The sequence below is a fragment of the Cydia splendana genome, chromosome 2, assembly GCF_910591565.1.
Source record: "Cydia splendana chromosome 2, ilCydSple1.2, whole genome shotgun sequence".
Lineage (NCBI taxonomy): Eukaryota > Metazoa > Arthropoda > Insecta > Lepidoptera > Tortricidae > Cydia > Cydia splendana.
In genome coordinates this window covers 30,449,800-30,464,411 of record NC_085961.1, presented here as the reverse complement: position 1 = coordinate 30,464,411, position 14,612 = coordinate 30,449,800, and the positions used below count along the sequence as shown (strand labels likewise).

At 39.9% G+C, this 14,612-nt stretch overlaps 4 protein-coding genes and 1 long non-coding RNA gene across 6 annotated transcripts in view; 3 read left to right on the top strand and 2 right to left on the bottom strand.

Annotated features, from left to right (window-relative positions):
• LOC134806167 (mitogen-activated protein kinase kinase kinase 4) overlaps positions 1 to 2,219 on the bottom strand; it is a 42,610-nt gene extending 40,391 nt beyond the window's left edge. Inside the window, 1 exon segment of the mRNA XM_063779457.1 lies at positions 1,913 to 2,219. Coding sequence (XP_063635527.1) covers positions 1,913 to 1,992 — 80 coding nt within the window. The 5' untranslated portion in view covers positions 1,993 to 2,219.
• LOC134806161 (high-affinity choline transporter 1) overlaps positions 1 to 14,612 on the top strand; it is a 357,022-nt gene that overhangs the window by 282,133 nt on the left and 60,277 nt on the right. The gene's annotated exons all lie outside the window — the stretch shown is intronic.
• Positions 2,535 to 6,319, bottom strand: LOC134806137 (uncharacterized). Its single transcript, XR_010146466.1, has 3 exons — positions 5,962 to 6,319; positions 4,021 to 5,776; positions 2,535 to 3,119 (listed from the first exon to the last, which is right to left on the bottom strand). It is a non-coding gene; the product is annotated as an uncharacterized LOC134806137 (long non-coding RNA).
• Positions 6,465 to 7,949, top strand: LOC134806136 (ribonuclease 3-like). The gene is made up of 2 exons (XM_063779420.1): positions 6,465 to 6,610; positions 6,833 to 7,949. Exon 2 carries the CDS (start codon positions 6,839 to 6,841, stop codon positions 7,865 to 7,867), a length of 1,029 nt encoding a protein of 342 aa, XP_063635490.1. The 5' UTR covers positions 6,465 to 6,610; positions 6,833 to 6,838; the 3' UTR covers positions 7,868 to 7,949.
• Positions 8,841 to 11,303, top strand: LOC134806135 (uncharacterized). 2 transcript variants are annotated; one of them, XM_063779419.1, is made up of 2 exons: positions 8,841 to 8,975; positions 10,096 to 11,303. In XM_063779419.1, exons 1-2 carry the CDS (start codon positions 8,973 to 8,975, stop codon positions 11,149 to 11,151), a joined length of 1,059 nt encoding a protein of 352 aa, XP_063635489.1. In that variant the 5' UTR covers positions 8,841 to 8,972; the 3' UTR covers positions 11,152 to 11,303. The 2 variants fall into 2 exon arrangements, with proteins under 2 accessions (XP_063635489.1, XP_063635488.1); XM_063779418.1 differs by lacking the exon at positions 8,841 to 8,975 and adding an exon at positions 9,509 to 9,703.

Here is a 14,612-nt window from a genome sequence, read left to right as displayed (position 1 = left end):
TAATTGGTCATCTGTTAAACTGGGAATCTGTAGATTAGAGAATCTGTAGAATTGGGAACCTGTATAATTGGTTATCTGTTAAATTGGGTATCCGTAAATTAGAGAATCTGTAGACATGGGCCTAAACCGTTTCAAGAGGTGCTAGACGGGATGTGCGTCCTTGACTTTTGATCTGCGAAATGGGTTGTATTCAATTTCATATGTTTGCATGACCACTTCTATAAATTAGTTTCTAGCCAAGTGGTTCTCAAACTTTTTTGGTGACGGAACCCTTTTGGAAAGCGAAATATGTGACAGAGCCCCAAATAAAAATTTTCGTTTGTCACTGTGAACCAGACATACATACCTTTAGAAAAGCTGGTTCCTTTTTTTATTATTACAACTATTATCAACAGGAGTTTTGCGGAGCCCTAGGGGTCCACAGAGCACACTTTGAGAATGGCTGCTCTAGAGTGCTCTAGCCACTTAGAGACCAAGATCAAGATCATAACCACAAGATCTCCCATTTCATTCTATTTTGAACCTTACTTTGACATATAAAAATTTAATTTGTCTTGGCAAGTTTTGATGTATGCATAGCTATAGGATAAATCTTGTTTTTTAAATAATAAATCTATCTACATTATTTAACAATTCTGAGTGCTGAAATTCTTATAAGAATTCAGTATTTTATGCTATGGCATATTACCTGTAATTTCTCTCAATGTGTCTTTCTAACACACAATGGTTCCTAGAGGGCATAGACTAGGAATCCTCTAGACCGAGTTTAGAGCAATTATTTCATGCAACCAATGATGCCAAAAATGCGGGGATGCGCGGGACGAGGTGAGCGAAGTCCCGTGCCGTGATTGGTCCGTTCAAACGACGAACGAGTTCACGAACGTTACACAAAGACACTTTCGACTCGAACATGGAGTAAAATTACCAAATGCGTGGCAGAGGGGGTAGCGCGACTATGCTCAGTCTGGAGGATGTTTTGTCTGTGTTAGAGGGTTACAGGGCCTTTATAAAATAAAATGTGACCTAGGTGGGGTTGGAAGCTTTGCACCAATGTAAATATCATATATATAAAATTGAAAAACCAGAACGGGATAAAAAACGAGGGAAGAAGCGAGATGGCGCCTTACAAATTTCTAAAAAAGTTTTTGACACGTTTCTCAAATACGACGCACGTATGATAAGAAAAAACTGTTCCAATCTATTTTCTAAATATGAGAATAGAACTAAAGCATAAAAACTATCGCTTTCGATGCATATTTAATTTATAATAAGCAAAATAAATTTTCATAACAATCTTTATTTTACGACGATCGGCCATCTCGGCAACTCTCGGTTGTTTTCGTTTACAGACTAGACCAAATTATTCGTAAGTTAAAGTAACCTAAATTATGTTTGTCATGTTGGTATACAGTTATTTCGGCGTTTTTTTCTAGTAATGAAATGAGATGTCATTATAAACATAATGTTTTATTAGAAATTTGACATTGTCTTTGCAAATGCCATGCAAACTTATCTTGGTCCGGCCGTCCAACTCTATACACTTAGGTGAGGGGAGGTGAGAATTATAGGGTATACACTTTAGTGTAAAACAAACCAATTTTACAATAGTGTGTTGCAAAGTGGTGAAAGAGTTTCGCTTCGGAGCATATCAAATCCCAAAAAACCTTTGTAAAAGCAACACGACACAACAACACTAGTTATAAAATAATTTCATAGGTATGTACACAACAAAAACCAGAAATGCTATGCTATCTTAATTGTAGTCGTAAAGTCCACTCTGAACTTGGCCGTATAATCACTCCATTAGATTATTAGCAGCCTATAAAACTCTCGAATCCAACTGATAACTGCGTATCAGTTACGATTTAACCTAAACCACTCAATTACATTAATCAAATAAAACTACACTTACGGGTCTTCTTCTGAATCCGATTTGAAGTTAATTTGAAATCCAAGCTTGTTTTTCCAATCCTTATCTAAAGATACATCCATGTTTTTTCCCTAAACTAAAGTTAAAAAACACTGCACTATAACATGACTCCGATTTTCACACACAAACGCACGTTAAAGGAAATTGTGTAGCTTGGGAACGTATCCCTGCATTGTCAGAAGCGTCTATTGTTATGAAATCGGTAAAAAACACTTCATATTACACCAAAAATACATAAAACACGGATAATGTAATCGCTTCGACTAACGCGACACCGACAGCCGACACGTATTTTTGGTCTATTTGTCTTGATTTGATTATGATTATTTTGACATTGACGTTTCAGGGTTATCGTGTTGCCATACTGTTTTGTAAAATATCTTGAATTTTGAATTAATATGACAGTTTGCCCATGCCCAATGTAACGTTTATAATAATGTCACAAATTTAAAAGTAAGAAATATCAAGAGGTACATATAAATAAGCATAGTTATCATAAAGATTAAAGACCTAAATATATTAAAAAACAAATTTTATTACAAAATAAGCATTTACATTAGTTGTTCCACCACAGCTTTGAATCTTGTATGGTGGGATGTATTTTCATTACAAACAGATAGTAAGTAATATCACTCTATTCGTAATATTTATTAAAAATTCTTTAGTACAATAACTCTTTCTCCATTACAGATTTTTGTAAAACATCCGTTTATTTTATCTTCTGGCAACATTTCTGTACTTACCATAGACAATAATCATAGACAATATAACAGAAACCAGCTGTATTTTTCTATTTAAAACATATTTTTGAAAGCATAATTTTATTATTCAAAGATTAACTGTCATTCAACTTAATATTATAGTATTTATTTTCATCGAAAAAGTACCAAAACTACAAATTGCGTATAAAATTCCTAATCTACGAAGCAAAAAATAAAGGAGCCCTATGTCCCGGCGGACCGTACAGATACCCTGGTCTAAAGGGCCAAGGTGGTTTTTGTGGACTGGCTTGCATCCACTCTTGCCCATACGGTAATAGCATGCCTGGATATGGCTGACCTTGCTGGAACGGGTAATATGGAGTTTGTGGCATTGCAGCATAGTTCTGTTGCTGAACATACGGCCAATGCTGAGCGCCGGTGAAGACTGCCCCCGTCGTTGTGATAGTAAGAAGTATACGAAACATAGTCTGAAAACCACAAATGTAAGTACACCTATGTTTTGCACGCTTATTAAATAGCTTATTCATATTACCGACGTGGATGTGTCTAAATATTAAGCCTTTAGACCAGTGGTTCCTAACCTGGGGGTATTTACCCCCGTGGGGGTAAACCTGGTATTTTACGGGGGTAATAAGCTGACCTAATATAACAATACAACGAACGTACACGATTTATTTTTTATTACCATTGGGAGGAGGGGTAAAATCAGGTTCCCTAGTTAGTCATAGGGGTGACCGGACTGAAAAGGTTAGGAACCACTGCTTTAGACCAACGGTCGTCAGCCAAGGGCCACATAGTAGTTAAGGAAGTTGACGCGCGCCGCACTTTTGTTAATATGTGTGACTTTATCAGACATTGTTGTTGGACAATATTACATAAAAAAAAACCGGGCAAGTGCGAGTCGGACTCGCGCATGAAGGGTTCCGTACCATAATGCAAAAAACGGCAAAAAAAAACGGTCACCCATCCAAGTACTGACCCCGCCCGACGTTGCTTAACTTAGGTCAAAAATCACGTTTGTTGCATGGGAGCCCCACTTAAATCTTTATTTTATTCTGTTTTTAGTATTTGTTGTTATAGCGGCAACAGAAATACATCATCTGTGAAAATTTGAACTGTCTGGCTATCACGGTTCCTGAGATACAGCCTGGTGACAGACGGACGGACAGCGGAGTCTTAGTAATAAGGTCCCGTTTTACCCTTTGAGTACGGAACCCTAAAAATAGCCAGGGGGGCTCGCGGGCCGAAAGTGAGAGGTTCGCGAACCGCATGCGGCCCGCGGGACGCTTGTTGCCGACCGCTGCTTTAGACGACTACAACGCATACGCAAGGCAAATATATACTAGCGCACTAAAGAAGTATGAGTACCTACACATATCTGGCGCCAAGCCAAGACTCTATCACTCTTCCATATTAGTGCGATAGGGAGAGAGAGGCGTTTCGTTCGCTACGACGTAAACGATTAATGTCTTCTTGGCTAGGCCCTTGGACCCGGGTTTAATATATGGCCACCTGGGTGGATCAATTAAATAATTAATAGATGAATATTCTATGTTCCTAATATCTATGTGCCGCTGTAGATTAACTCAACTTTAATTTTACAATTTCTAATAAATATACGTTAGTAGGTAAATCAATTAATGCAAGTTTACCTGCAGGCTCCCTGCAGGTGTGTTGTTAGACTTCAACGAACAAAGACTGCGCTTAAACCCATGCTGAGAAGAAAATCGCAGGTTTTACGTAACACAAATTAACACAATTCATATAGGTCATAAATCACACAAAGGCGCATACACTAGATATTTATGTAAGTCGTATGGGCAATAAGAATCAGAACGACCAGGGCCGTATTTTGAAATTTGTCGCCCCGGGCCAATACGTATCGCCGCCCCAGAATTCAAGGAAGAAAAACAAAATGCATTCCGCCAGGGGCGGCATATGCCGCCCCTGGGGGTTGACATATGTCGCCCCTGGAGGTTGGCGCCCCGGGCCATGGCCCGGATGGTCCTAGGGTAAATACGCCCCTGAGAACGACTGCACCTTTGGTCGAAAATATCGAAAGGTTTTCCCAACTCGTTTGTATTTTGCACTTCTCGTAGAAGTTTTTTAAAGTCCTTTTTCCTTGGGCGATACCCAAATTTTTTTTTGAATTTTTATCAAACTTCCTTGCCCTGTGATTTATTTTACTCGGAATGATTATGTAGTAGATTAAATACTAAAATGGAAGAGGTTACTTCAATTAAAACACATCTGAAACAATCATATTTTATACAAATATTACAAATTTACATTAACGTACGTTTTTATCAATTTATTTACACTAATAGCTTTTAATAGTTATCATGCTGCGTTCCACTGAGGTAGAGATGAGAGATGTGCGGCACTCAACCAACATCATTAGTTTCATACCAGCGGAGCGGAGGAAAAGATGTGGATTACATTACAACCAATGCTATCGGTTGATTCCCTCACGTCTCCTCTCTCCGCCTTAGTGGAAAGAAATAAGCCTTAGTAGGTAAATTGTAGCCTGTACTCAATCGCCACGCTGCGAACGACGAGACTCGAAACGACGCTTCCGAACCGAATCCTTCCCCTCAACCTCATCACTCTCATTATCATTGATTTCCAGCGCATTAGGATCCGATTTCTTTCCCAACTCCAACCAGTCCTTAGCCCGATCCTTCTTTATCTTTTTCTGATATATCACATATCCATCATTGGTCACGTAAGACACCACAGGCGTGAGGACCTCACGTCTTCTCTTGTGATCTTTAGATCTACGGGTTAGATTAATTTCAAGACTTTCAGACCCAGACGTAGATCGACTATCATCAGAACTGTCTGAATCGGATTCCGATTCGTAACGTTTCTTTTTTGGTCTTTTCTTTTTCGGTTTCTTTGACCTTTTTGGCTTCCTTGGTTTCTCTCTAAATTTATCGGCTGTGCGGGAATGGTATGGCATTACAACGCTTGGCAGTTGTGGCGGGCCGACGATTGGCATTTGCATTGGCATGGGTGGCATGCCCATTGGCATGGGCATTGCTGAAGGGAACTGCATTGGGAACTGGGCTTGCGTGTGGATCACGCGGAGTGTCATGAATAGCGTGACATGGTGGAGGTTCATCTGAAAATATGCAGTGGTTTACTTTAAGGCCTTGATATTTCACGCTTCACGTTGTGTACAAAGTCATGATTTGGAATATGAGAAGATATTTAAGAAGTAGATATTCTTAAACATCTTATAGACTATCTACAGATATAATAAAAAAAAATTACACAGATAGGCCGTGAGATAGGCTACATACTTACCTTGATATTTTAATGAATATAGTTGTCATATCAAACTATATCATACATCAAACACTGTGCGGCAAGAACTAGCGAAGTCAATCAAAATTCGGACGCGACTAAGGAAAACCGATAATACGTGCTGTTAAATAGCGTAATTTTAACTCGACACAATGAGATTATTATGTAAGTTCATATATGTAACATGCCTATATACAAACATACATATTCGTTCCTAAGACGTAATATTCACAAAACGACAAACGTGTATTAACTAAGAGCATAATAGACATCTAGACTTTTAGCAGCTACCATCATGTATCGGTCAAAGTTATGCTGGTTTCCTAGGCAGTTTTGTAAATGGCCCCTTGACATGACTAAGTCAGTCTATAAGTGTACATATATCGTACACTTATAGATCCTATAATCCCAATTTACGTAAGCCAAATCGACAATAAGCACATTGTATGCTTGATTATGTAAATCTTACGTTATCGACTTATTGTCCCCTGGCCACCTGGCCTCATGATTTTTGATTTACATAAAAGCGGCTCATTGCATATACGCATTTCAAGAAACGCTTTGGAGAGAGCAATTGGGATAAATAGACGAGTCTTAAGTTAGGTACGGTGTGAAAAAAAGTCGTCTCGAATTTAATGGTATTGATAAGGTATGTTTGAAAAAATTTAGTAGTTCATCATCATGGTAATTTTAAACTCTGGTATAGGTATTTGTGCATCATTTGTGCTCATTAAAAATAGTTTACATAAGTAATTAAGTAGGTATATATGTAATGTCAGTAGAACGTGAAATACGTACAGTATCTATACTTAATGAAAAATCATCAAATTTTTTACGCCACATCTCATAAATTTTATCCTCTTTTTCATAGATTAAAATGGCCAGGAAACTGCGCTCCTACGTAATACTGGTAAGCTTTACGGCAGTCTTCGCCAAAGACCCTGAGCCTGAACTGCCACCATGTCCGACCAACTTCCAATTCCTCCCTCAAACTCTACCAATGCATTGCAAGATGACCAGCCAGCCTTTTCAGGCACCACCCTTGCCTCCTCTGTTTCCTCCTTTCATGCCTGGCCCACCAGCAAATCCAGAGAATCCTGCCCCTAGCCCAGAAAAGCCTCTGCCTGCTCCCTTCCCTCCACCAATGCCTATGGGAATGCCTTCAATGCCTATGGGAATGCCTCCAATGCCCACGGGAATGAGTCCACCGCTACCCATGGGTCCCATGCCTATGGGTTTACCTGGAATGCCCATGGGCATGCCAGTGCTCGGTGGTCCTCCATCAGCCAAACTTCCAGTCATTGTCATGCCTTTCTACTCTCCTGATCCAGCTTATGAGGATCCTAGAAGAGATCCAAGAAAACCTTCTGAACCCTACAAGAGGAAAGTCAAGATTATCAAGAAACATCATCACCATAATCACCCCCACTCTCACTCTGATGACTCAGGCTCGGACACAGATACAAGCTCAAGTTCTGACACTGATTCAAGTGACTCTGACAGAGAACGTTGGAATTGGAAGAACCGCAGGTCTATGAGGAGACATAAGAAAATTAGGCATGCTAGAAAACAAGACTATCTAACGCCTGTCCTACAATATGTTAGTAAAGATGGATTTGTTATATTTGAAAAATCGATTTCAAAAGATGAAGCAAAGGATTGGTTAGGTGATAATAAAGGGCCTAATGAAGAAACAGGTAGTGTAAATAGACCACAAGAGACAAACAATAAATATGGCACAGTTGAAGATGAGACGACACCAAATAAAAATGTTAATACTAAAGACTGGTCAAAAGAGGCAGATCATAAAGATGTAATAAAAAAAATTCAAGTACGGCAAAGAAAAGCCCGTCAAAAAGAAATACAACAAGGCATGAAACATAAACAGCAAGTACAGCAACAGTAATATACATATATGTGTAGATGTATTGTATTTATAGATCATTTTGTACTTTTATAGTTGTAAATAAAATATTGTATTTGCATGACGATTGCGTTATTTCGAACTTTAAGTAGATAATATAAGAAGGCGCAAGTATTCAGGGGTCATCGTTTACTCGTAACGAAGTCTCAAATTAAATTTTACAACATAATAATATTCACCTCAAAACCAGGATAAGAACAACAACAAACAGGCTTTATCCAAATAAAAGTTCTCTTGATGTACTTATCAATTGAACCTCTTCTCTGTGTATCCGTCTATTTATAAGGATCCGGAACAAGTTATTGCCTATCCTCCTAAGCCCCGATGTCCTTTTATAAGGACAAAATCAAATCGAATTTTAAACTATAATGGAATAAAAGAAGGCTCCAAATTCGAAACTGCAATAAATGACTGGGACTCAGGAGGCTATGTTTTTGCATTTTTTTCGAGATCGATTTTTTGTTTTATACAGCACAACCGAGGTTTTAACCCACTATTTTAGACCACACTGAAAGGTTAAAAAAAAGCTAGGTTTTTCCTCATGAGTCATGAGTCTTCTTCTTCCTCGGGTTCTCTCGGCATTTTGCCCCAGCTCATGGGAGCCTGGGGTCCGCTTGACAACTAATCCCAAGCACTAGTTTTTACGAAAGCGACTGCCATCTGACCTTCCAACCCAGAGGGTAAACTAGGCCTTAGGTATTGGGATTAGACCGGTTTCCTCACGATGTTTTCCTTCACCGAAAAGCGTCTGGTAAATATCAAATGATATTTCGTACATAAGTTCCGAAAAACTCATTGGTAGGAGTCGGGGTTTGAACCCGCGACCTCCAGATTGCAAGTCGCACGCTCTTACCGCTAGGCCACCAGCGCTTCAGTTTTTTCTCATGAGAGTATCGGTTAGTAATGCATTTCAATTATGTACTTGTCTTCGTTCCGAGAATCTTTTGAATTCGATCGCATCGTGTTTTTCACCATTTTCACATTGTTCCTGATAAAAATGAACGAGTCAAACTCAGATAACGTTCAGTAGTTCAGTGGACATTCGCGCAGATGGTCAGATTTCATTTAGGAGTAGGATTCGATCACCATGGTAAGTAGTTTAAGTTAAGACTTTTCCTTATTCGAGTCTCAAGTACTTACTTACCTACTGAATTAAATATTCCGTTTGTAGGGGTGCAGCATAATGCTTTAGATTCCCTTGACTTTGCCCGAAGTGCAAACTGCCCAGAAATAGGAGCCCCGCGTAGCCAGCGCTCCGTCGACTCAGGGAACGAGTCAAAGATTTTCACGTTTCACGATATGCCTAGGAATTTCACGATATGCCTGATCTTACGATGGGCCGCCGACATATACATAGTCTATACATTGATGTTAGCATCATATTTTAAGATTTAACGTAAGAAAAGAACGATTTAATATAAAATGTTAGTTAAGTAGGTATTGAATATTGTAGATACTTAACTAAATTATAACTTTGATAAAAAAAAACATATTACCTACTTAACCAGTCTCCTTAATGCTTATATTATAGTCAAGATTTTCAATAAACACTGACATGAACATTATGGAAATCGAAAAATTACATTTTATGGCTTACGCGAATATTGAATAGCTGTGTTACACAACCTCACATAGTGGTAAGGTGCCAGTATTTTGCATAAGTATTAAACTCAATATTTTAAACTTACATAACTATTGGTATTTACCTACCAAAATGTGTCCGTGTGTTAAATTCATAGATCACTTGAGCTGCCTTAAAATCCATCGATTACTGAATATTTTCTATTAATTAATAATCGGTGCTACAAAATGGACTATGTAAGATTTTGAATACATTATTTAAACTACATATAAACTGAAATAGGTGTCATTAACTACAGAAGAAGTGACAAAGTCCGCCAGTGGCCGAAGTCGGAATCAATCCGGCTGGGCTGGAGTCACTGAAAACTGCTTGAAAAATTTATCTTTAATAAATAGGACATGTACTTCAGGGCCATAAAGGTCTCGAGATACAGCTGCCCAAAAATATTGTAGTTTACAATATTAGTGGTATATGTTTGCAAGATTAAACATAGTTCAGACTTCTAGGAAATTGGGCTGTATAAACGCGACACGTGATCAACAGCCCGCCTGCTTCCGGCCGGGCGTACCTACACTACATCTAGTTCAGACTTGGTAACCAGAACCGACTTTTAATGTCTTTGTTACAGAGAGCATGGATATCGGCAATCATATTCTTAGTTACTATGAGGACAGTAAACGTACAATTTGCGATGCCCATGCCAATGTTTCAACCAGCTCCACCTCCACCGCCCATGGTCATGATGGCGCCACCGCCGCCACCCGTACCAGTCCCAGTACCCTACCCGGTCCCAGTCCCTGTTATAGTGACGAGGAGAACCACTACTACTACTACGACAACTGAAGCACCGAATGATGGCGATGATGGGAAGTGTGCAATTGCATTCCCTTTGCCTTTTGGATTCCCCATGCCTTTCGTGTTACCACAAGCCCCTCCTCCAAGCTTCTGCGCTGACAAACCGAGGCAGAAGCAATGTCCTCCCTGTCCACCGTGCGTTTGTGCTCCAAGCTGCACGCCTGCGTTTTACTCGTTTTGCTCTCCGTGTCATCAGAGGTGCAGATGTAAAAGTAATGGCGATACTCCGAGGCCTGAGCCCCCTATACCACCACCACCCATTCCTATGGTACCAGCACCTATGCCTATGTATCCTATGCTACCTCCCGCTCCAGGTCCTGTTTTCATCTTCCCCTTGCCACCCGCTCTTCCTTTCAGACGTCCACCGCGAAGAGTACCCACTGATTCGGATAGCGAGAGCGAAACTAGTGATTCTTCACATTCTTCAGACAGTTCCTCCGACACAAATACTGATTATGACGAAGATTGGCATCGCAGGAAAAACCGAAAAATCAAAAAAAGCAAAAGACATTCAAGTAACTACCGAAAGAATGCTAGAAGTTTTGAAACGAGTGATGATACAGGGACAGTCATACATAAAACGAAGCTTGTAAAACCGATGTTATCCTACATAAGCAAGCAAGGTGAAGTGAAATTTCAGAAAAAGATTAGCGAGAAGGATGCTGCGCATTTGATGGGGACAGAAACAGATAGATCAAAAAGCGTTGAATATCCTAAAAATGGTCGAAGATCTGCGGTCGGTGGGAAAGACAGTAGAACTGTCATATTCAGTCCGCCGCCAAACAAGAAAATTACTAACCTTACAGTATCTTTTGATGTTGTTCAATAATTACAATATTTTATAGAAGATAAGTGTTGGAATTGAACCGACCAAGTGCGTTTTTTATATTACGATATAAACAGGTAATAAAATCAAGTTTCTCTTCTTGTTTGTAAATGTTATATACTTAGTTATTTTAAATAAAATATTTTTTATTATTATTTGTTGTTATTACACTGTTCTCTGTGAAAAATTGCACAGTCTACTTATTACGTAAGTATGTACCTAGGTATAAGGTATACTAAGAGACGGATAGTGGAGTATTAGTGGGTAGTTCAGGTACGGAATCTTACAATGGACCCCATTTAATTTCTACTTTACTTATAGATTCTTTTTTTCGTTGGATTTCGATGAAATTTCACTAGTTTTAATTTAAGAACTCCTAGGTGAAATAAATATGAAAACAAAACTTATCCCGAAAACAATGTAGACATTTATGCAATATTTTGTTGAGTTACAAAAACGTACGGTATTTTCATAAAGAATTTTTAGGGCATAACCTACTGTGAAATTGCGCTTAACTATATTAGAAACTATCTACCCCCAAATTAAAAAAAAGAGAACAAAATAAAAATCGTGTTAAATAAGTGCTCCTTTCCACTCCGATGTATGCACCTGCCCTGGAACTTGTATAACAATGAGTGGTTACCTTACATAATTACCTTCAATAGATTTCAATTTCAATGAACAATCACTGGTTACGTACACAAAGTTTCCTTATATCAAAGTATGAATCAAGTCAGCTTTCATCATTACCAAAATGCGCTCTATACATTACGCAGTGTTCCTCATCCAATTATTTTTACCATACTTTGACTTCCAAAGTTTATCAGTAAATGGATTACCTTTTGATTACAATCAGCTGTTAATGCAACAACAAATGCAACCGAATCTCCATAAACCAAATTTAAACAATACTGTTGAAAACACTACATCTACAAAAAAACCTGATGAAGTTATGAAGCCTTGCTGTACCGCGGCTGGTTGCTTTAACAACTGCCCTTACCCTCTGGTACCCGTACCACCTGTACCACCTATGCCACTTATGTATCCTCCACCACCACAAGCACCAATCGTGGTCCACGCGAGAACATTCTTCGAGCCAGTGGAACACAACCATCCACCGCTCAAGGATATACAAAGATTGATCAGGAAAGAGAGGAAGAAGCATAAGTGCAAGCATCGATATAGCTCTAGTGATGAGACAGATGATAGTGATTATTACACGGACACGGACAGTGACAGTAGTTCTAGAGATTTCGATTATTATGGGCGTCATAGAAGTGTGATACATGTGAAAAGACCTTAAATGTGCCGTTCTCTACCAAAAGGGTAGGTACTTAATGTCGGTTGTCAATAAGGCGCTATTTTCATATACTTAGCTTGAATTTGATAGTAGATAGTAGCAGCCATTGAATCGTTAAAGACTAAGAAAGCGCCAGGTCCGGATCAAATCACAGCGGAAGTGCTTAAATCTCTGGGTGAAAAAGGCGTTGACACAGTGCACAACATCTGCAACCACGTATGGCGGAATGGCGAGTGGCCAAAGGCTTGGACTCAGTCGATTATCCTTCCACTTCACAAAAAGGGCTCGACCAAAAAATGCGATAACTATCGCACACTCGCGCTAATATCCCACGCTAGCAAAGTCCTGTTACACATTATAAACAACCGTATTCGCTATTATCTCGACTGGCAGATCCCACAGGAACAGGCTGGCTTTGTAAAGGGAAAAGGCACCCGTGAACAAATTCTTAACATCAGGCAAATCGTGGAGAAATGCTATGAGTTTGACACGCCGGTCATAATGTGCTTCGTCGACTATAGCAAAGCTTTCGACTGTGTCAATTGGGACTGTCTATGGAGAGTCTTATCAGAACTGGGTGTACCTCATTATTTAACCGCGCTTCTGCAGTCACTATACCACAATAGCCAAGGAATGGTGAGGATCGACGGTACAATATCCAAACCATTCAGTTTTGAAAAAGGAGTTCGTCAAGGCTGTATCCTATCGCCCATCCTATTCAATATATACGGTGAGTACATAGTGAGGCGTACATGCGATGGCTGGGGAGGAGGAATTGCCGTTGGTGGACGCAAAATTCACAATTTGCGTTATGCAGACGACACCACCTTACTAGCGTCAGATGAGATTGAGATGGCCACCTTATTGGATGGGATGGAACGCATAAGCGGAGAACTAGGGCTCTCTATAAATAGATCCAAGACGAAGATAATGGTCGTAAATCGCACAGGCAAGCTTGAGCTCACCGGAACACTTGACTTGGAGGTAGTTGACAACTTCACATACCTGGGCTCAAGCATTAGTAATAATGGCTCTTGCGAAGCTGAGGTGCGACGTCGAATCGGGATGGCAAAAGGAGCTATGGCGCAGCTACAAAAGATATGGAAGGACAGGAGCATCACCCTGAAAACCAAGACCAACCTTGTGCGCACTTTGGTGTTCTCCATATTCTTATATGGCGCAGAGACGTGGACCTTAAAGAAAGCCGACCGTGACCGCATTGATGCTTTTGAGATGTGGTGCTGGCGCAGGATGCTGGGGATTCCCTGGACAGCACATCGCACCAACGTATAGATTCTTCAGGAGCTCAAGATCCAGACGAGGCTTTCTACCACCTGCCTGCGAAGGATTCTGGAGTACTTCGGACACATAGCCAGGAAAAGCAGCGATAATCTCGAAAAATTAGTGGTCACTGGCAAAGTGGAAGGAAACAGACCTAGGGGCAGAAGCCCGATACGTTGGACTGACCAGGTTCGCACCACCCTTGACACCACCGTACACGACGCTCTTCACGAGGCAGCAGATAGAAGTGTGTGGCGCCGAGTGGTCCACACAAAACTATTTCGACGAGATGGTCACGACCCTCAGCATTGAGGAAACCGACGCGAGGAGGAGGAGCTTGAATTTGAAATCAACCTTTTCGATAACCGACAATGTGCATGGTACCTTTTGGTTGAAAACGTCACAAATAGTGACATGTTTAAAACGGAGAGTTGTTGTTATTAAGGTTTTTACGTGAGTATTTGTTGAAGTTTTTAGTGAATACTGACTGGGCTAGTTTTATATTTTTTAAAGTACTCCGACACCGAAATATTTTGGAAATCTGTAAAGGACAGAATGCCGGGTTGTAAGTTAAAATATGGTTAAACCTTTGAACGCCATAAGAAGTCGTACCCGTGGCGTCAGCTATAGCACCGTGCGGTGTTTAGACGAAACAGGAGCTGAGTTTTAAATATTTTAGGTAAATATACCCGTCTCGCTAACGGAAGCGGCACCTAAAAGAAGTGCGATAAGGACAAGGCGAAAAATCCTGCGTAAAAATCTCAAAAATCGAGGTTTCGTACTCCTCTGTTTCCTCCTCCAAAACTTAACCAATCGTAACCAAATTTGGAAATATAAATGATTATGAAATTATCTGTGTCGGACCGTTTTGCTTTTTTGGCTA